This window comes from Crocuta crocuta, unplaced genomic scaffold, assembly GCF_008692635.1.
Source record: "Crocuta crocuta isolate KB4526 unplaced genomic scaffold, BGI_CrCroc_1.0 scaffold580, whole genome shotgun sequence".
Classification (NCBI taxonomy): Eukaryota; Metazoa; Chordata; class Mammalia; order Carnivora; family Hyaenidae; genus Crocuta; species Crocuta crocuta.
In genome coordinates this window covers 3,039,840-3,060,735 of record NW_027527940.1, presented here as the reverse complement: position 1 = coordinate 3,060,735, position 20,896 = coordinate 3,039,840, and the positions used below count along the sequence as shown (strand labels likewise).

Genomic DNA, 20,896 nt, shown 5'->3' with positions numbered 1-20,896 from the left:
ATGAAGCATAAATCATTGTGGGTATTTTTAATGTTGAGATATTGTAAAATGGAACCAAGAAAGGGTAAAACTAGTAATAGGGTTTTCAGTCCCATTTTAGAAATGTCATCCTTCTTCTCAGTGGGGGCGGGGGAGACCTCATTTGCAGAGTTATACCGAGTGGAAATTTGTTAAATGTAAGTCCACTTCATATCGACTTAGGTCACCCTGCTAGCCCTTGTCAGAGAATGGCAGGAGCCAGATTCCTTGGAGGGAGAAGGTACTGAGAACCTGCTGTGGGTACCCCCTCCCTTCTCAGGGGCTGGCTGGGCAAGGGCTGTGCTCAGACAGGACAGGGACTGACAGGGATCTGAGTGATGAGAGACAAGAGATCCCAGCGCCAGCAATGAGCCACAATGGTGCTGGGCTTCCAGAGAGCCCCAGTGTAAGACTGTACAGGACAGACGGATCGTGGAGGGTCCAGGATATCCTGGTCCTTATAGAAGAAGTAGAAAAATGAAGAAAGAAAGTGCTAGGTTGGTGGTGACACCACAGCGTCAGGGTAGGGTTTACATAGCCTGCCTGCCCACCACACGCTCTGCCTCCTCTTGGGACAGGAACAGTCCTCGGGTCCTGGATGTGTCATAGCATGTGACAGGGTAAGGGCCCAGTCAGAGTCTTGGGGTCAAAGGGACCAAGCCCCTCTAGGGACTGTTGCAGAGTGGCAGCAGGAAGCAAGAAAGCACAACAAAGTGGCCTTGGGGAATGTGCTAGGCCCAGTTGGGTTGCGAAGAAAGAAGGCCTGGTTGTCAAAAGGAAGGGGATGTTGGAGTGGTGGGGAAACGCAGAAGGGCCCACATGGCCTGCTCCTGACAGCTGACTCGAGGCTGGGAGCTCCTCTGTGGCGGGAACTTGGCCAGCCCCCTAACCAGCTGCCACTGCGTTTCAGCCAATGCTGGCCCAGAGAGGGTCTTGCGGGAGCTCGGGCCAGAGCTGGTGGGCCGCCCCCTCCCTACTCACTCTTTCACCACATCTCTTGGGTCTGTAGCACCAAGGCCTGGTTCCCTCACAGACCTCAAGGGATATATGGGCTAACGCAGCTGCAGCCCCCACACCAGGCACAGAGGCTCTCTACCTCTACCCTTGCCCACAGAGGACCCCCACCCTACTACACCCTCCCAGGGAGCAGCCTTACAACATGATCTTTACAACACGATCCACCATCTCATTCACTCTCCCGGGTGCCCCAGAGATGTGTGCCTAACACCTGGTGGCTGGGTTCAGCCACCCCTAGCCAGGTGGGGGTTGTGAAGGTCAGGCCCCCACTAGAACCTAGGCTTCAGGCAGCCCCCACCATGCTTCCCCCTGCTTCACTCTGCTCTTTCCAGGCTGGCTGCCATGCCCTGGGGCCCCACCAGCACCCCCACAGGGGAATGGGGTTATCAGTGAGTTAGGGGATCAGTGCCCTTTGGCCCCACCCTCCTCACCTAACCCCTGGCCTCCCACCCACCTTGCCTGACTTGGTCAGCCTTGAATAATGGAACCTTGAAGAAGGAGGACCTTACCAGAGCCCAGGCTCTCTTTTGGGCTGAGACAGGGGTTTACTGCCCATCTGTGGCTGGTCTGATGGTGGGTGTGCCCAGTTTCCTATAAGAGAGGCTGGCACAGAGGAGTGATTCTGGGGCCCAGCTTCCCTGAGACGCCTCCCCACAGCACCTGGGGCACCCGTTGCTACAACACACTTGGCTCCCTCGGGGTGCTCCAGTCTCTGGCTGACTGTGGGCAAGGGAGGAAGCCTGTCTGGGTGCCAAACATGCCTCCCCCCACAGAAGCCTCCAGAGCCCGGCTCCAGCACACCCCCTCCCATACCCAGGGTGCCCTCCACCCTGGGCATCATAGCTCTTTTCTTGAGCCCATCAGGGCTGGCAGCACTGCCTGGACACTTCCCATAGAGCCTGCTTTTCTGGAAAAGTTAGCGGGAAATCTGCAGAAAACTGAACGGCGGGGAGAAGGGGACTCCACTGTTAATCTGCCTGGGCACTGCTGAGTTAATTGAGGTGAAACCAGTCTCTCTACTGCTGACTTCCCGACGTCTGCAAATAGGCTTATATTCCCCATGAGTCTCCAGACGAACTAGAGAAGTTGCCACAAACCAATTTCACCAGGGAACCCTTCTAGGAGCTACAGCTCTTGGGAGCAGTTTTTCAGGTTCTGGGAATCATGTTGAAGGTCAGGCAGTCACAGCTCCTCAAAAAGACAGAGAGCCCTGGGCCGCGCAGCACTCGTCAGCAGGCCTCGGCGGCTGACTGAGCCTCCCTGTGTTTCCAGCTTACCCCTGGGATCGGTCCAGCCTGAAATCCATGCCCCTGGACCTGCGGCAGTTTGAGAAACTGGACACGTACGCCTCACAGGTAAGACAACAAGCCCCTCTGCATAAGGTGGCTTGGAGCTTGCCCAGGACAGAAGACCATGCCATCCCCCACAATGCCACCCACAGTCCTGATGCTCCCGCCTCAGCTGCATACGCCGGCCCCTCTGGCAGGCCTCTCTGGACAGCCCTGTCCTGACCGCCTGCCAGTGCCCATTTGGGCTTTGCTGCTGCTGAGCCAGGCCATGCCTGGCCCATGAAGAAAGGGGTTAAGAGGATGAGGGAGGGCCATGGAAGCAGCTGGCCAGCACCCATTGCGACCACGGCCTTGCTCAGCCCTGGAGCACACGGGCTGCCAAGCTCTCACACATCTCTGTCTAGGCTCTTCTGGGGTGGGGTCAGGGAGGGGCAGCTACAAAAGTGGAAGCACTAGAGACCCACTAGGGTCCTGGGAGCCGGGCACTTGCTGATTGGAAGGGCCAAGGAGCTGGACCCACTGCTGATGTCAGGGTCAGCCATCATAGGCCAATAAGCATGGAAATCATCTACGGCCTAAAAAGACCACCCTGTGGCTGGCACATAGTAGGTACTCAGGAACCTTGTTTACTAACTGATGAGTGGATGGATAGCGGCATGGATCCAGAGTCAGATCAGAGGCAGGGCCATCAGTGGGGAGCCATGAGCTGTCCCAGCAGGAGCAGGCATGACCCGGATGAAGTAGGAACACTGAAAACAGAGAGGAGTGGAAAGGTCAACACTGAACTGGAGACAGAAGGAGGACTCTAACCCAGTGTGTGCGAGGGAGTGGAAGTGTGCGAGGGAGGGAGAAGGCAGGGGGCTCGCAGGCTGTGGACTGGATGATGGAGGGAGAGTGGGACAGCTTCTCACTACAAGAAGCAGGTCTCAGGGGACAATGAGTTTGTTTAGGGACAGCAGGCTCCAGTATCTGCGGGAGAGCCAGTGGAAGTGGCTGGGCATCCAAGCTTGGAGCTTTGTCCAACTGGAGAGCTCTGGGCCGGAAACCCCGATTCAGGAACCATCAGATTTGACTAAGAGTGAAGCCACAGGGTGGGTGTCATCCTGGGGAGGACAGGGCAGGAGGTCCAAAGGACCAGAGCCACCTGAGGCCAGGGCAAGATCAGGAAGGATCAATGTTCTGGAAAGTGCAGGCAGAGCTCCCTGAGGGCAGGAATGGTCAATAGCGTGAGCTGTTGGTGAAGTCTGGTGAAGTGAGGTTTCGTGACTTCAGCACTGAAGTGCTTCCTACTCCCAGAGGGACAGTTCAGAGGAGGTGTGGAGCCTCAGCCAGACTCCGGCAGGCTGAGGAACAAAGTGGGGGTGAAAGAGGAGGGAGTGAGGAACCCACAGGAGCCTGGCAAAGAGGGGAGGGCTAGATGTAGGCAGTCCTGAGAAAGAGATTTGGGGAGGGGTGCAGACAGGAGGGGATAGGGCAGCCAGGACTGGAAGGGAAGAGGTGAGGACACAGATGGGCAGGGACACCCTGAGGAAGATCAAGCCCTGCAGAGACAAGAAACGTGGACTGAAGGCTTAGAGAGAGGCTGGCTGAGCAGGAGGGAGGGCTCACTAAGGAGAAGTCCTGCCGGGGCCTTGTTGAGTCTGAGGCCAGGTTGTCTCTGAGAGGGAGAGAAGGAGGTGCATGCCAAGGTCTGAGGAGGGTGGGCTGTGTTGTAATGGCCACCAGAAGGGATGGGACAGGTTGCTGGTCCGGCTTGGACAGCAGTGCCAGGAACCCCACTGAGGCCAGAGACCCAGCCACGGAGCAGGGAGTGTCCAGAGCCAGCTGGACCCAGGTAGAGCCAGGAGGTGGGGACCAAAGAACCAGAAGTCACAGGGTCAGACAGTGGATCCTGGGGTTCTGATGTGAGTGGCAGAAAGAATCCAGGAGCTCAGAGAGCTTAGGAGGGGGGCTAGTGGAGGTGTGGGCGCTATCCCACAGGATTAAGCACAGGATTGTTCCAGCTTCTCGAGAATGATTGAACATGGTCAGGGCTGCCTTTCCCACAACCCTAAACCTTGGCCTCATTTGTTCTTTTTTTTTCAATTGTGGTAATATAACAAAAAATTTGCCCTTTTAATCATTCTTAAGTGTACAACACAGGGGCATTGATTGCATCACAGTATTGTACAACTATTACCACTATCTGTTTCCAAAAACACCCCAAGCAAATAGTCCGTACCCATGAAGCAATCCCTCCCCATTCTCCCTGGTAACCTCTGAATCACTTACTGTCTCCATGAACTTTTTTACTGTCGCTATTCCATTTAAGTAGAATCATACGTATGTGTCCTGTTGTGTCTGGCTTACCCAGCATCATGTTTTCAAGGTTCATCCACCTTGTAGCATGTGTCAGGACTCCATTGCTGTTGATGGATGAATAATATTTCTTGGCACAGATAGATACATGTGTTTACCCATTCATCTGTGATGGACACTGGGTTGTCTACCTTTTGTCTATCGTGAATAACGCTGTCATGAACAGAGGTGAACAAGTATCTGGTTGAGTTTGTCTTCAGTTCTTCAGGGTATATACCTCGGAGTGGAATTCCTGGATCATATGATAACTCTGTTTAGCTTTTTGAGGAACCCCCAAACTGTTCTCCACAGTGGCTGCACTGTTGTACATTCCCATGAGCCATGCACAAGGGTTCTAATTTCTCCACATCCTTGTGATCTTTTTGATGCCAACAGCCATCCTCATGGGTGTGAAGTGGTGTTTTGTGGCTGTGATCTGCATTTCCCTGGTGACTAATGATGTGGAGCAGCTTTTCATTGGCTGCTTATGTATCTTTGGAGAAGTATATATTCAAGTCTACCCATTTTAAAATTGGGCTTTTTGTTGTTGAGTTGTGGGAGTTCTTTACATATTCTGGATACTACACCCTTATCAGATGCATGGTTTGTGAGTATTTCTTCCCATTCTGTAAGTTGTCTTTTCACTGTCTTAATTATGTCCTTTGATGCCCAGAAGATTTTTATTGTTATGAATTCCAATTAATCTATGTTTTCTTTCGTACCTTGTGTCTTTGGTAAGAATTTGTTGCCAAATCCAAGGTCATGATGATTTACTCCTGTGTTTACTTCTAAGAGTTTTAACATTTAAGTTCTTTTAAGTCATTGCTCTTTTTTTGAGTTAACTTTTATATATGGTATGGAGTAGGGAGCCAACTTCATTCTTTTGTATGTGGATATCCACTTGTCCAGCACCATTTGTTAAGGAGACTATTCTTTCCACAACTGAATGGACTTGGCATCCTTGTCAGAAAAGTCAGTTAGCCAGAGGTGTGTGAGTTAATTTCTAGACTCTCAATTCTATGCCATTGGCCAATATGATCCTTATGTCAGTACCACACTATTTTGATTACTGTAGTTTTGTAGTAAGTTTTGAAATCCAGAAATATGATTCCTCCAACTTTGTTCTTTTTTCAAAATTGTTTTGACTGTTCTGGGCCCCTTGCAATGAATTTGAGGATGGGCTTTTCCATTTCTGCAAAAAAGGCCTTTGGAATTTTATAAGGATTGTGTTAAGTCTGTAGATTGCTTTGGATAGCATTGACCATGGGTAGGGGCTGCTTCAGCTGCCCAGATATCCACCCACCTGGCTGGTTTCAGGGTCTGCAGTGAAAAGATGTGTGGCTGTAGGGGCAGTGATTCAACTGGTCAGCCCTACCTGACATGTCCAGCCCCCCAGCAGGGGTTGCCCTCAGCCTAGCCTTTGTGCCTCTGGCCCTCTCCTCCTCCTTCTCAGCCTGGAAGAAAAGCAGCACCAGCTTCAGGTGCCAGGGAACTGGGCTCCCACAGCCCTCATCTAGGCTTTGACATATGACATAGGACACCCCTCCCACTCCCCAGGTGACGGTCAAGAGTGGCCTGGACGAGCTGGTGAGCGACCTGCTCCAGGAGGCCCACAGTGACCTGGAGAGGGTCCGCGTGATCTGGATCTGGATCTGCCACCACATAGGTAGGCCCACCTGTGGTGCCTTTGGCTCTAGGATTCCCTTGATGCCACTCCCCACAGGACCCTATTCCCAGGGGCACCTCTCTGGGATTCACTTGACCACCAGAGTGTATGGAGAAAGATGGACAGTGGAGGAAAAGGGTTCCCAGGTGGCTAGGTTGAATCACCAAAGACTTACGAAGGAGGTGCTTCAGTCTCCATGTGCTAACAGTCTCCATGAAGGGTTGTTGGGCAGGGGATCCCACGTGGCCATCTGCCAACGCAACGGGTGACCAGAACTAAGGCGCCTTCACCCAGCGGCAGTATTCCCTTGATCCTGGCGTCCTGGTAGACCTGCTCCACAGACCTGAGAATCGAGGACAGAAGGTCACCTCCAAAAAGGACGGCCCAGAATCATAGCTGTGGGAAAGTTACTGCCACACCAGAGGTTTCTTCAAGTACCAGTGCTGGGAAGAGTGGGCTCTCCTCTCCCAGCTCACTGATCTCACACTGGTGCCCTCAGCCACCAGTCTTCACCCCGCCTGCAGTCACTCAGAACAAGCTCAGGGCCTGTGCGGCTGTCCCCAGTTCTGCACAGGATAGCGTTGGGGTCTGACAAACTCAAGCCAAGCCCCACAGTGGTTTCCAGGGGGATGCTGGACGGCTGCCCCTTGCAGTCAGTGGAAGAGCCAGGTGGGGGGTGGACTTCCAGTGTTTTCCCTGTGACATAACAAGTGGGGCTCTCCTGATCTGCTGCCACTGAGCCTTTCCTTTGTCCTCCCAGAGCAGCAGGGAGGGATGCACCTGACACAGAGAGGGTAGAATCTGACAGTAGGGCCTGTGAAGCCATTTCCTCCCACCCCAAGCCCAGCAGCTCCGTGCAGCCTGAGCCTTGAGAGGGCAGGGTCAGAAACAGAACATTAGGTAGGACTTCACTTACTGCCTGCCACCCTCACACATGTTCCCTTTGTGCCCTTAGTGGCCACAGTGATTCCTGCCTCAGGGCCTCACCGCTGGCCTCTGGCTGGTAGTGAATGACAGGCTGTTTAGCGGCAGCTCAGAGCGCCCCCTATGGGTCACCATGAGGCCTAGAGGGTGGTGGCCACAACAGGGATAAACTGCTTGCAGACCTGCATGGGGGGCCGGGGGAAGGGGGGGGAGTGGGAAGGGGAGGGCAGAGTTCCCAACTCCAGTGCTGTCTTGGTCCCCTTCCCTCCCAGCCTCTCCTCAGAGTCCTAAGGAGCCAGGCAGTCTCTTCTGCCAATGCCTTGCTCTTCCTCTCGCCACTGCACATTTCTCTCCACAGTGACATTGCTGACAGTGGCCCTGGCTGGCCTTGGGTTCCCTTCAGCCCACAGCGGTTTCTCCCCAACCGGAGGGAGACCCGCCCAAATGGTGCTGAAAGCACAGCCGAGGGTGGGGGTGGTGCCGCAGGCCATGGACCCCCCCTCCCCTTTCTCTTCTGCACCAACCTTGGTTGCCTCCCAGGACACGTTTCTCACAGCCTCCTCCGCCCTCCAGAGTACGACATCGAGGCTGCCCAGGAGAAGGACCGCCAGGCCTTCAAGCCCACAGACATCCTACGGACCCAGAAGACCAACTGTGATGGCTACGCTGGACTCTTTGAGAAGATGTGCAGGTACGAGAGGGGTCCGGCAAAGGGAAGGCAGCCCCGACTGACTGCCCTCACCCATCCCTTCTCCCCCTTCCGATGCACCGAGTGCCTTCACCCACATGCCAGGCCTGAAACCTGAGTTTGCAAACTGCTCTGGAATCCAAGTGAGTCCTGAAAAGGTCAATTTCTCCCTTTTTAACACCAGCATAATTGACTTTGTACCATCTGCCAGGCTTCGCGATGCATTAACATAATGGCAGATGAATGCACAGAGATAATTTGGTTATAAAAGGCCCTTTTCCCACCTTCTCCGATCTCTGTGCAGCTGAAGGTTAGAAGAATGGCAGGTCCCGGAACAGGACAATGGCTGCTGACGCCAAGGGGACTGTGAAAGCTGTCCTCGGGGCTGGCACGGGGGCCTCTCTCGGGGGAAACAAAAGATCTCCTACCTGAAAAGATGTGTCAGTTGGAGAAGCTGAATAACTAGGAAGCGGCTTTTCTCTTGGAGGCTTTGGGCTCCATTTCCATTGCTCTGGGAACGTGCGCCTGGCCACATGGTGGGTGACGGCAGGCGTGCAGCTGGTAAGGAAACCGCTTGTGTTTGGAGACACCATTGCTGCCTCTAGGCGACCTCGAGACAGACTCCAGGCTGGGGGCCCCGCCGGCCCCACAGCTTCCTGTATCCACTCTCCGAGGTCTGTGGTGTTCCCCGGACACAATCAGTCAGCGCTGGCCTCCTCCCCAGGGAGATGGCCAGGCTCTGCCCACCGTCTCTGCAGGCCTCTGGGAGTGGGGCTCCTTAGGCACCCAGATGTCAGCCCACCAGGACTCAGGTGGCAATTCACCAACCCAAGTGCAGCAACAGATACTTCAGAGTCCACAGGTGGACAGATCAGTTGTGCTCTGTCCGTGCTGCACACGCAGCCCATTCCCAGACTGGCGCCCAGCTGCCCGGTTCCCGACCTGCACCACCACCACCAGGCACAGGCGTGTGCCTGCCCCCGTGTCGCTCCAGCCTCCTACCTGCTCCCCGCTCTTCACTCCCCCCGCCTCCCAGCCTCACCCCTGAGACCACAGTCCCAGAGATAGCCAGGGCAGGTCCAGGGGCAGAGAATGCCAGCCCCTCTGCAGCCCATCCAGTCCGCCGAACCGTCCTTCCTACCCCTCACATTCCTGTCCCCACTCCAGGCCTGGACACCCCAACATGCCAGAGAGGCCCTCCAGGAGCCGGGACCCTCACTGGCCCTCTGCCCAGACTCCCTAGGCCCTGGCTTCCTGAACAGGACTTCTGGCTCACGCCTTCCTGTAAAGTCTCCCCACATCTGACCCCCTGCACCTTTCCAGCCCTGCACCTGTGACACTGCCTGCACTTCTGTGTCCTCAAGCTCACTCTGCTCCCCTGTCTCTCATGCTCCTTCCAGGACGGCCCCCTCCTTTTCCCTCCCTTGAAGTCGTCAGCATACCTTATACACAAGCTCCAGTCTTGCCTTATGCTTTCATTTAATAATTTTTCCAAATTAAAAAAAATACTTGTTGATAGATAATTTATAAAATGCACAGAAGGAAAAAGAAGAAAATTAAGTTACTCTGACCACTTAGAGACAACACTTCACATTCTGTTACATTCCCTTCCAGCCTTTGTTCTAGCACAGATGTGTAACCTGGGTTCATCCTTTCTTATATGTCTTATAGGTCTAATACATCTTTGATGTGTCTTTAGCTGCCCTCTCTCTCTGTTCCTGCTTCCCTTATGCAACACGCACTCAGAATCCTTCACACTGTAGGTCCTCAATCACAGGAAATGACAAGATATTCCTAGTAGAAGTTGCATGAAATGCGCCTTATTCTCTTTTTAAATAATGGAATAACCCTGAGACTGTTTTCAGCTCTATTTGTGCCTGGCATCTTTCAGAGTGAAATTTTTGTGTTCGTTTGCAAACTTGAAATCACTCAGGGTTTTTAAATCATATAATATATCCTTCTTTATCCAGTATGAGCTTCCCAGCATGGTATAGAAAGGGTGCCAGATTAAAGCCAGAAAGACTTTTGCAGTCCTCAGTTCACCAGTCCTTAATTTCCACTCCTTGATTTACCACTTGTTAGTTCGGTGCTTTTTGGAAAGCCACTGAACCCTTCAGAGCCTCGATTTTCCCATCTGTACATGGGGACCATATTGTCTACTGGTAGTTCTACAGAGCTAAGTGAGAACATGCAGTGTGGAGTTTGCTCCCCTGACTTAGGGGTTGTTTTTTTCAACCTTGCCTGTCTTTCTTGAGTACGGGAGTGTTGTGGCTCTATGGAACTTTCCTACAGACACACGTAGACTCAGAAAATTGACACTTGCCTTGAGTGAACCTGTCAGCTTTTTGGCCTGGTCCGGGTGCTTAACAATGGCCCTATTCTGGCCTGCAGCTGCTCATTAAAACACATCGCAACATTTTGCATCATTTAAAGCTAAGTTCCAGCCTGGCAGTTAGCATGTGAAAAACCCTGCACATTGCTCAGACGTTTAGCAGTAGCTCATGGTTCCCTGGGTCCCTTTAACTTCTGCTTTAAAGATCAGTAACCTCGGCCATGCATCACTTTCCTAATTCCCCGACCTTCCAAATAATTGCTGAAGGTTTGGTAAATTCATTAGTGGAGTCCTTAATAACAGAAGACATGTAATCCACACTTGCTGATTTATCCCGGCTTTGTTGTCAGGGTGGCCTCTTAGGAAGAGTAGTACCCACACGGCCATCATTACTCCTGCCAGTCCATTCTGCCTCCCTGCAACGGCCTCATTAAAGACTGATTTAATAAAGTAATTTGGTGGGGAACTTAGATATTTTTGCAGCATCCTTCCCTTCTTCACCGTCTTTCTTAACCGATGTGAGTTTTGTTTGTTGTTAGTGCTATTGCCTGTAACTGCTGGTCTGGTTCCTTTCTGACTTCCCATCATCCAGCATTAATATCCTTTCTTCTGCCTCAATTCCCACAGCCTTCCTGAATTCTGCTTAACTTCCTTGCAGGGGCCAAGCTCAATTTCCCAGATTCCTGCCACCAAGTCAGCCTCCGGCACAGCCCCTCTCCCTATTATCATGGCTCTAGCACCACGAGCTAGCAGATTTTCCAGAGACTTTTGGTAAAGCCGGGAGCTTGTTACAGGTTGAGGCTTGGGTATTGAGGAGCCTCATCACCAATCAGATGTCAGCCTGTTTTGCATCCATCCTCCTGCTGTCCCTGAGAGTAAGAGCAGAGGCATGCTTCTGCTCAGCACGATGTCCCAGACGATCCCAGCACATCCCTTGGTTCCGAAGGTCCCAAAAGGCTGGGAGTGACCATCTCAGCCTCCTAGGAGAGGCAGATACCCTGCATAACCTTAAGTTATTCCCAGATCTGACTTTGTCATCTAAAGCCTCTGAAAGGGACATCTGAATCCCCGAACCTTATAGATACACCGAAGGATAACACTCGCAGGCATGAATGACATCGCCAAAAGGAGCCATCCTTTAATTTTGCTCGGTGTGCCAACCATACATTTATAAATTAAAACAAACCTTGACAATCAGTTAAAGCAAACCTTGACAATCAAAAAGGCTGGGGCAATACAAAGCTTCCGGAACTGTGTGCAGCAGGACAACTGAGTCCTGGTGCGGCTCCCGCCACTGGTTGACTGAGCGTCCCCAGGCAAGCCAGCCTCCCTCTCTGTTCTGCTGACACCTCACTTGTCAGAGAGAAGGCCCAGAGATCACTCTCCACAAGGCCCTACGCAGGGCCTCAGAGTGAAATTATAACCGTGGTTATAGTTACTGATCTCACCATAAAGGCTGGTGTAAGAAAAGGCAAAGGGGACCATATAGCAGATTATAGACACTGTTGAATTTACAAGAAATCAACTGTGTAAACTGTGAAATATAAGCCATGGTGCTTGTCCTGCTGCTTGTCCTCCTATAGGAAAGAAATCACAAACTTTTTTTTTTTTTTGCCAGTTTAGAATCTACCTTGACTGCATCGATATTAACTTTCTTGAGGACCAATGTTTCAGGGACAGCAAGGCCTTAAAACTTCTAATTCACATATGCTTGCCAACCTAAAGTGATCTTTAGGCTTAAGGTTAGGGAAACTACATTTCCAATTAAAAGTTAACATTAAAAATCATGATATTTTCATCAAGATACAAAAAAGAAAGCAAGCTTCCTTTCCTCTCCCTTGGCTATATCCCTTCTTCCATAATTTTCCATGTGGTTCACACACCCTGGAGAGGTGATCAGAGTTGGGGGAATCTGCTCTGGTCAGAGCACGGTGCCCGCAGGGCACACTGCCCGCCCCAGGCAGGATGGCCACCCTGCTGCGGGCCTGGCAGTGGTGTGGCTAACACAGCGCTACACGGCTGCCATGGCAGGACCCGGACCACATCTGTATAAAACGACAGTCACGGCCTGGTTCCACCACGTCCTCAATGGATACCACTGGTGCTGGTGTTTTAAAAACTGTCAAAAGTAAAAAACAAGATTCTGCAGCCTGAGGTTATGAGGCAGACATCATGAGATGCTATTTTAGGCTCTAAGATGGCTGAGCAGATCTCAGTAGAAGGTGGAAACATTTCTCATCTTTTGTCCCTTCTTCAATGCTCTTCTCGATCTTTCCAGCGAATTCCTCTTCCTTTGGGTCCCCTCAAAGGGCTGTGTTTACCACTGGCATTTTAGTGATGGTTCACATATCTGCTCCTCTTGGAACTATGAGCATATCTAGGGCAGCCAGTGACTTGACTTTTCCATAAATATCACAGTATTTATTATGTTATGATGGAGGATATGATATAGGGTATTATTCCCTGGTGCCTGGTACAGTGCTTTTCACATAGGGTACACATAGTGATCTTTTGGTAACGTGAAATGGTCGTGGGTCTTCCTGACTAGCACCCAGCAGCTGCAATTACTAGTTGCACTATTTTGCATGAGATCTATGGATTATTAACAGTAATGCGTTGCATTATGACTTCTTTGTCCAATTCATTTTGCACATTGCTGCCAGGTAATAAAATGACCTGCTATCATAGTCGAGCATGGCATAAGCTTATAGTTGACTTTATTTTTTCAATCTTTGTTCTGCCCCTGACATTCCCCATGGCCTTCCCAACTTCCGTTCAGCCTGTCACAGGAGAATTAGCCCCTAGAGATCATTTCATGCCAACCTTTCTTCTTGCCCATGATGGGCCTGGCAAGGTCACTGGAGGCGACCATACAGCTGAGATGGAGCCCTGATCCCCTGGCTCGGCCCAGCGACTGCCCATCCCGCCACCCAATTCTGCCTCCTGACATCAGGATCCAGTCCCTCTTGCTCCCTGCCCCCTTCCCCAAGTGCTCCTGAAACCCTTCCCAAAGGGCCTCTCTGCTCTGCTCTTGTGACATTTCTTAGACAGCCCAGGAAGCCTGGACCTGCCTCTGTGAGGCCCAGGCAGAAGGGCAGGCCTGCACCCTGCAGAGGACAGCAGCTCAGGCAGACATGCGAGCAGCACGATGTCACGTGCAGGGAAGCAGCACCTTGGCGGGGTGGAAGGTGCAAACGCTCAGGCTCCCCATTTTGCTTCACTGACTCTCTTAACACATGAGAAGTAATATTTAGACAAATAATATTTCATTCAATATTCTGATGAGGGAGGGTTTTTTTGAGAGAGAGAGAAAGAGCATGAGCAGGGCAGGGGCAGAGAGACAGAGAGAGAGAATCCCAAGCAGGCTCCCCACTGTCAGCGTGGAGCCTGATACAGGGCTTGAACTCACAGACCCCGGGATCATGACCTGAGCCAAAACCAAGAGTCAGACGCTTAAACGGCTGAACCACCTAGGTGCCCCCAATATTCTAATTGTTAATTAAGCATATATTTTTAGAGGGAAAATTTCCCATTCCTATAATGAATGTGGAGCCATTTTCCCCGTTACCCTGAGAGTCTGTATGTGACTGTGTGAAAGACAGGGAAAAGGAAAGACAGGGAGGGGCTGAGGGACAGCAGACATGTCTGAAGCCTGGGGCTGCAGACAGACAGACTTGCAGGGGAGGCACAGCGCTGGCAGGAGCCCCCCTCTCAGATCCCCTGTCCCCCCCTCAGGATCGCTGGAGTGCAGTGCATGACTGTGCCTGGCTACTCCAAGGGCTTTGGCTACCAGACAGGGCAGAGCTTCTCCGGGGAGTTTGACCACGCCTGGAATGCCGTGTTCTTGGAGGGGAGATGGCACCTGCTGGACAGCACCTGGGGCAGTGGCCTGGTGGACTCTGCCACCTCCAAGTTCACCTTCCTGTAAGTATAAATCTCATCCCTGCTGGCTGCCTGCTGGGTGGACATGGGGGAGGCACAAGTTTGAAGCAGCAGGTGGACAAGCCGGGGTGGGGGGTAGGCTCTGCTCGCCGCTGGCCACTCCCACCCTTTCTCCAGCTCTGAGATGAGCCAGCTCCAAACCAAGGGTAAGGGCCCAGACCTTTCTATCTCCTCACCCTCCACTGACGAAAATCCCTCCTCTGGCTCCCCATTGCACCCTCCACCCAGGTTTTAAAAGCCCAGCATTTGCCCATAGGCCATATGGGAGAGGTAAGGCAGGGCTGCGAAGCGTCTTTAACTGTCTGTAGATTCCCTTCAGGCCTTTGGCCCATTGACTGTATTACAGCTCTCACTAGACTGCCAGAATTCCCTCCCTGGCATCTGCTTCTCCCAAACACCAGAGTTCCTCCTGGACTGAATGCAGCCACATCACACCTCTGCAGAAGCGCTTACGGCTTGTGGGAAGGGGTGCTGTGGGTGCACAGAGTCACCGTGAGACACAGTGGGGCAGGGGGGCAGGGTGCAGCGTGCCAGAGCATGTCTGTTCTCCAAGGCTTTGGCCAACTATGGTCTTAACCTGAGGCCATGACATTCATCCTGGTCATAACCTCTCTCGGCAGCTCAGATTCCTTCTTATCCAGAAAAATGAGAGTATGGTCTCTGATTTTTGCAGTATTAAGTCTCTACAGTTCTGCACACAGACCAAATACAAGCTAAGAGTGAAGCATCCCCATCTCACATGAATCTCCCAGTTCTTCTCTTTATCCCCATCACTAACCTCTAGAAAGCCATGTCTCATTGGCCCCAGGGACCATGGGAGCTGCCCACCTGAGACTTTCCCCGCCTGCCTGCCCTCCACCCCTGCCCTCCACACCTGGTCCATGGGTTATGCCTCTGCTCCCTCAAATCTCCATTTGGCTTTGAGAGTAGCAGGAGCCCATTCCCCACCGAGACAGCCTCAGTGGACCATGGCCTGCTCTTAAAAGGGGCCTCAGCTCCTGCCTTGGCTCCTATTTCTGGAAGCAGCATCTGTAGGGCCCATGTTAAGATTGAAGATAGTGGCCCTTCCAGCCGGTTGTTGGCAGGACCCCTGCTGCAGATGTGCTAGGCCAAAGAAGGCCCCGGAGATGCCCCTACGAGCCCTCGCCTCCCCCACAGAGCTGAGGCCTGTCACCCCACATGGCTACTGATCAGCTTCCCCTCCCCCAACCTCTAGCTACAATGAATTCTACTTCCTCACCCATCCCGCGCTGTTCATCGAGGACCATTTCCCAGACAACAAGAACTGGCAACTGCTCAAACCTCCTCAGTCCCTGAAGCAGTTTGAGAACAACATGTACCACAAGAGTGAGTTCTACAACAAAGGGATGCTGAGTGCCCACCCGGAGACTCCGGTGATCAAAACAGGTATGCCCAGAGCGGGTGGCCAGTGGGGCGCAGCGCAGACAGAGCAGCCTGCTCTGTCCCTCAAGGCATCTGGGGCCCCAGGGGAGTGCCCTGCCGGGGCCATGAGCTTGCTCTAAGCTGTATGTATGTGCAGGTGCTACTAAGGCAGCCAAGGCCATCAGGCAGGATGCAGTCATAGGTCACATTTGCAGGGACAAGTGCCTGATCACACTTTCGCATCCTTGTGTAGGAAGTCCTTGGGTTTCCCTAGCCCCTGAGGGCCACACTCGCAGCCCCACCTGTCAGCGAGCCAGGGCTAGAGGGTCCCCAGCTAGGTGAGCCTCTCCCAGTTCCCACAGCAGGGAAGGGGCTGCCTCAGGCCTGGCTGTACCCATCTGCCAGTTCAGGTCCTTCACAGAAGCTCACTAGCCTGCTCTGTTCTCCCAACCTCCTGGCAGAGGACGCGTTGGCCCAGCCAAGCTGCGATCTGTGTGTCAGTGGTCTAACCAGCTAGTGGGGGGGCCCTGGAGGTCTCCCAGGACCGAGAACTGGGGGAAGCTTTGTTACTGGAGCGGAGCAGCTGCTGAGCTGGGTGTTGGGAGCTGGGAGGGAGCAGGCATCACGGTACACAGGGACAGACATGCTCTGAAAGGACACAGAGAGCCTTCCAACACCTAGGCTAGGGCTGGCTCCAGAGGCCCAGCCTGGCCTCCTCGGCGCCCTGCCCTCACAAGCCCAAACGCCCCTTGGCTGTACCTGCTTCCCTCCTGGAGGCAGAGGCCGGCCTTCTCCAGCCAACATCCCTGGTGGTAGGCAATGCAGGACACCTGGCTGAGCTGTCCCGTGGCTGACCTGGACTGACCTTTGCTCCCCAGATCCCCACAGCGGCCTCAGACATCCAGCCTGGGTTTGTGGACTCTGGGGTTTATGGGGGGCAGCTGTGTGTCAGGGGTAGAAGGGGTACAGAACTGTGGTCACAAGCCTCACAGGGGCTGACTGCAGAGGACTTTGTCTTTTGTATGTTCAAGGCCCTGGTGCCTGGTCCAGGGCTAGGCACATAACCTAGACACACTACAAGGCCCAGCACAACCCAGTCAATGCACCTGCCATCCCCCCCACCACAACACACACTTTAGCAAAGGACTGCTGGCCAGCACCAACTCTGCTACCAGGGGGCCTGGGAAGGCCTGAGCTCACGCTGGCTGTTGCACAGAGAGGTCTGTGGACGGGTCTACGGGTGAGCCCCATCCCACGCCGCACAGTGATAGGGGTGCAGGGGCCACAGGTATCCCCACACTCCTTCCAACTGATTTGTCCCTTCCACCTCACAATGGTTGCTGTAACCAGTCTGCTGAGCTCTCGGCTACTTTTTTAAAACTACAAATACCTGGAGGCTCCTGTTGTTACAGTAACAGCGGGAGGTTGTTGTCTTTGTGAGTGCATTTCCCATGCTCATATCAGGCAGGAGCCTGGTCGGTCTGCTGTGGGCCATCGAGCCCCAGGGAAGAATGGACCAGGCTATACCAACATCAAATTAATAGTGTGGAGTAGAACTTGCCTGTGCAAGAGACACAGAACTGTAAACACTGGGTTTCTTAATATACAGCAATCTCAAATGTGATTCCATACTCATGATGCATATTTAAAGAATATTTCTTTGTTGGAGCTAGTTTTGTTAAGAGTAGGGATGGGAAGAAAGCAGAAGAGGGAAACAGGTGGGCAAAAAGCAGGGAACAAAGAGGATGCAGGATGTAGGAGGAGGAATACCACTGAGGGGTGAGGGGAGGTGGAAGGAGAGGGGATGCAGGGGTGGGTCACAGGCTACTACAGAGTCCCTGGAGTCACCAGTCCTTATTTCAAGTCTTCCGGCCATTCGGCTCACCTTTGCCTAGAATCTGCTAGGCCAAGCACTATGGTCCTTTCCTGGGACACGCAGGAAAGGAAGCAGGAGTGCAGTTCCCCACAGCCTCACCCCTGCAGGGAAGACATTGCAGAGAACTAATTCATTGCAATGGTGCTAAGTTTCCTGAGGGAGACACAGAACTACAAGAGAGGCTTCCAGGAAACCTCACAGTCACCTGAGGGTTTGAAAAAGCCTTCTTTACATTCTTTGCGGTCAGACATTATACTAAGGTCTTACCTGGTTTGGAGGAGAGCAGTGGAGGGAAGAAGACTGTGAGGGCTACCAGATGTGAGGGGGTATGCCCAGGAGGATGTGAGAGAATGCCCAGTGGTCCTGAAAAGGAGGGTCCTGACTCAGGCCAGGCAGGAGGGACAGGTCCCTCACTGGTCTCCAGTTTGATGGTAACCCACACAAGTGAGCCCAAGAGTGATCAGGTAGATATTTTTGTAGGGGCCCTCTGGCAGCCATGTGCTGGGCAGCACTCCACGTCAGAGGTGAATTCCACAGGATCTCATAGCCAACTCTCGTGCAAGATGGAACAGCCTGGGTCCATGAGCCGTTGAAGGCTGAGACAACTTCTGCCCGCTGAGTTGGCTTACGAGGAAGCAAGGGGAGAGGAGATTCAACTAAGAGAAAGAACGTAGACAAAGAAAATAGCACCAAAGCACAAAGCACTCCACAGTTAATATACCAGAAAGGGAAGGAATGGCAGCAGAGATGGGGCAGTGGTCAGGGGGTGGGAAGAGGGCTAGGCTGGAGAGCATGGTTGGGTGCAAGGGGAGAGGAGCACTTCCAGAAGGGCATGCCAGCAGCCCAGACTCTAGAAGGAAGTCACTGAAGTTTTTGGAGACGAGGGACAGGGTCAGAAGAGAGTAACATGGGTGGAGGGGAACTGCAGTGGGGAGAAGTTAGCAGTGGAAGGCAGGGAAAGGTTTCCAGATGGAGGAAGGTGGGCGAAACTCTGAAAGAAGCCACTGCCCCTCCTGGTGGTCCCATGAGGCAGGGAGAACTACGTAGGGAAATGCTCATGGGCTATAAAACCAGAGAACTGAGCACCCATTCCTGAAAAACAGTGACCAGGACAGAGGAAGACAAAACTGGAGGGCACAGGAAGAGGCAGAAGGCAGGTGGATGCAAAAGGCCCTCCCCTGCACCTTTGACCTTTCCAGAGACACACTGAGCCACACCCACTGGAGAGCCCTGGGTGGGAGCTTGGAGAGCAAGGAGGCAGCCCCACCCCTCAGCACAGCCTCCAACAGTGGACCATTCCAGCCAGGCTTTAAGGCCCTGTGTCCACCTGACAGCTGCTAACACTGTAAAGAACAGATGCCGGGAGGGGGCGGTGTGAAGCAAGATTTAAGACTGGAAGGAGACAAAGAGTGTCCAACTAGTCACAGGCCCTCTCCCCTGGTCCGGAACCAGGCTAAGCCTCCATGCAACCTTCATTTAATGTGAATCACTTGGGTGGAGCAAGCACATCCAGCTGGGTCAGATTTTCTTTGCAGACCCTCAGCTTTCAGCTCTCTCTAAGAGACCTGCAGCTGGGAGTATGGGGGGGACCCTTCCAGTGGCGTGCCACAGCTGGCTCACATCATGGTCAGTGACATCACTTTAATTGCTTAAGACCCATCGTGCCGAAAGTATTTACACCATGGAAATGAGCAGGCGCTAGAAATCAGGGCATTTCTCTCCAATTTCTCTCTAAACAATTACCAGCAAATCAGCACATACTGGGCCCATCCCACCTGACCCTGGCTCTCTCTCCACAGTGAATGGGAAGGCCACCATCACCATTGAGAGCTGCGCCCCCACGCTCTTCATGTTCATGCTCAATGGCAAGCAGGAGCATGGGCTGCTGAGCCTCAGGAAAAACGGGATGAAGCTGGACATATACCCTCCAACAGTGGGCACCCACAAGCTGCAGATCTTTGCCAAAGGCAAGTCCGACATCTACAGCTCGGTGCTGGAGTACACGCTCAAGTGCAACTACGTGGACATCAGTGTCCGGCTGCCAGCTGAGCTGCACCAGCCTGTGGGCCCCAGCTGGTTCTCGGAGCAGATGGGCATCATGAAGCCCTCCCACCCCGACCCCATCATCCACACTAGTGACGGGCGCTGCTCCGTCAGCTTCGGCGTGGAGGAGGGCATCAGCGTCCTGGCGTCCCTGCACGGGGATGAAGGCCCCATCACTGAGGAGACACAGCGGCGCTACATCTTCCAGATGCAGCGGGAGAAGCGGGCAGAGCTGAAAGTCCAGTTGCCCCAGGCCGGCAAGTTTGCCCTCAAGATCTTTGTCAAGAAGAGGCTGGAACCAGGCAACTATGTCTTCGTCTTCAATTATCTCCTCTGCTGCACCAACACCAAGGTGAACTGGCCCATGTTCCCCGAGAGCTTTGGCAACTGGGGGCAGGACAATGAGCTGCTGGAGCCTCTGTCGGGCGTGCTTCCTGCCAACCGGAATATCCCGTTCAAATTGAAGCTACATGGTATCGCCAAAGCCCTGGTGAAGGGGCAGGACACGTGGCCCCTGACCCTGAATCAAGAGGGCTACTGGGAGGGCAGCTGCAACACGGCCGGCTGCCAGGAAGTCTATGTCATGGTGCTGGAGAACGCCAACCACAACTTCTACTCCTACATCCTGAAATACAAAGTGAATGCCCAGTGAGGGCCAGCGCCCTGGCCACACCCTCCCGGAGGGCCACGGCCAGACTTGCCCAAGGAGGGCCTGACGGGAAGTGCAGAGAGCCCTGGACACCATGGAGTCTGCATGAAATCACTTCTAGGCCTCTGCCTCAGTCTCTCCACTCGGCCTCGGGAGCTGTGATGTTTCTGTTCCTTTGGCTGCACCTGGTGGCGGCAGTGGCCGAGGGGACTGAGGCAAAGGCCCTTTAGAAGAAAAAGGTGCTATGTAAATCCAAGGTATTGTAAACTGTACACCACTGCCCAGACACCCCCTTCTTGTTTTAAAGCTGTTGTTGTTTTTATAGGGCTGATGTGGGAAAGTAGAGACATTGCCCAGGCAGAAAGCTTAGAGAGTTCTCCTCCGCGCCCAAGAGGGACCTGATCTGCAAGCCTGAGTCATTCTGAATCACAGAGCCCCTTGCAGGTGGCATCAGTGTTTCTCACCAATTCCTGGGCCCCCGAGAGGGTTGGACTACCATTTTTTCCCAGATCTGACCATCTGTGGCATTCCTGCTGTCTCTTGCTCTTCAAGAGCCTTAGATAAAAGGTGTGAAGAGGGAGCTGGCCGGCCCATGACTGGCTGGAAGCTCCACAATCCCTGTGTATACGTGTGATGTGGCAACAGGAACATTACAAGGGGACTCCCAGTGCCCACTCTTGGGTGTCCTGGGTAGAGGGCCAGAGGGTGTCAGACACCACGGCAGCCCTGTGA

General features: G+C 53.1%; 1 protein-coding gene across 3 annotated transcripts in view; it reads left to right on the top strand.

Annotated features, from left to right (window-relative positions):
- KY (kyphoscoliosis peptidase) overlaps positions 1 to 20,167 on the top strand; it is a 40,190-nt gene extending 20,023 nt beyond the window's left edge. For all 3 annotated transcript variants that reach the window (XM_077752349.1, XM_077752348.1, XM_077752347.1), the window contains 6 exons: positions 2,308 to 2,390; positions 6,219 to 6,327; positions 7,825 to 7,942; positions 14,007 to 14,195; positions 15,430 to 15,620; positions 19,272 to 20,167. In XM_077752349.1, coding sequence (XP_077608475.1) covers positions 2,308 to 2,390; positions 6,219 to 6,327; positions 7,825 to 7,942; positions 14,007 to 14,195; positions 15,430 to 15,620; positions 19,272 to 20,167 — 1,586 coding nt within the window. The remainder of the gene's footprint in view (positions 1 to 2,307; positions 2,391 to 6,218; positions 6,328 to 7,824; positions 7,943 to 14,006; positions 14,196 to 15,429; positions 15,621 to 19,271) is intronic.
- The last annotated feature ends 729 nt before the right edge of the window (positions 20,168 to 20,896 follow it).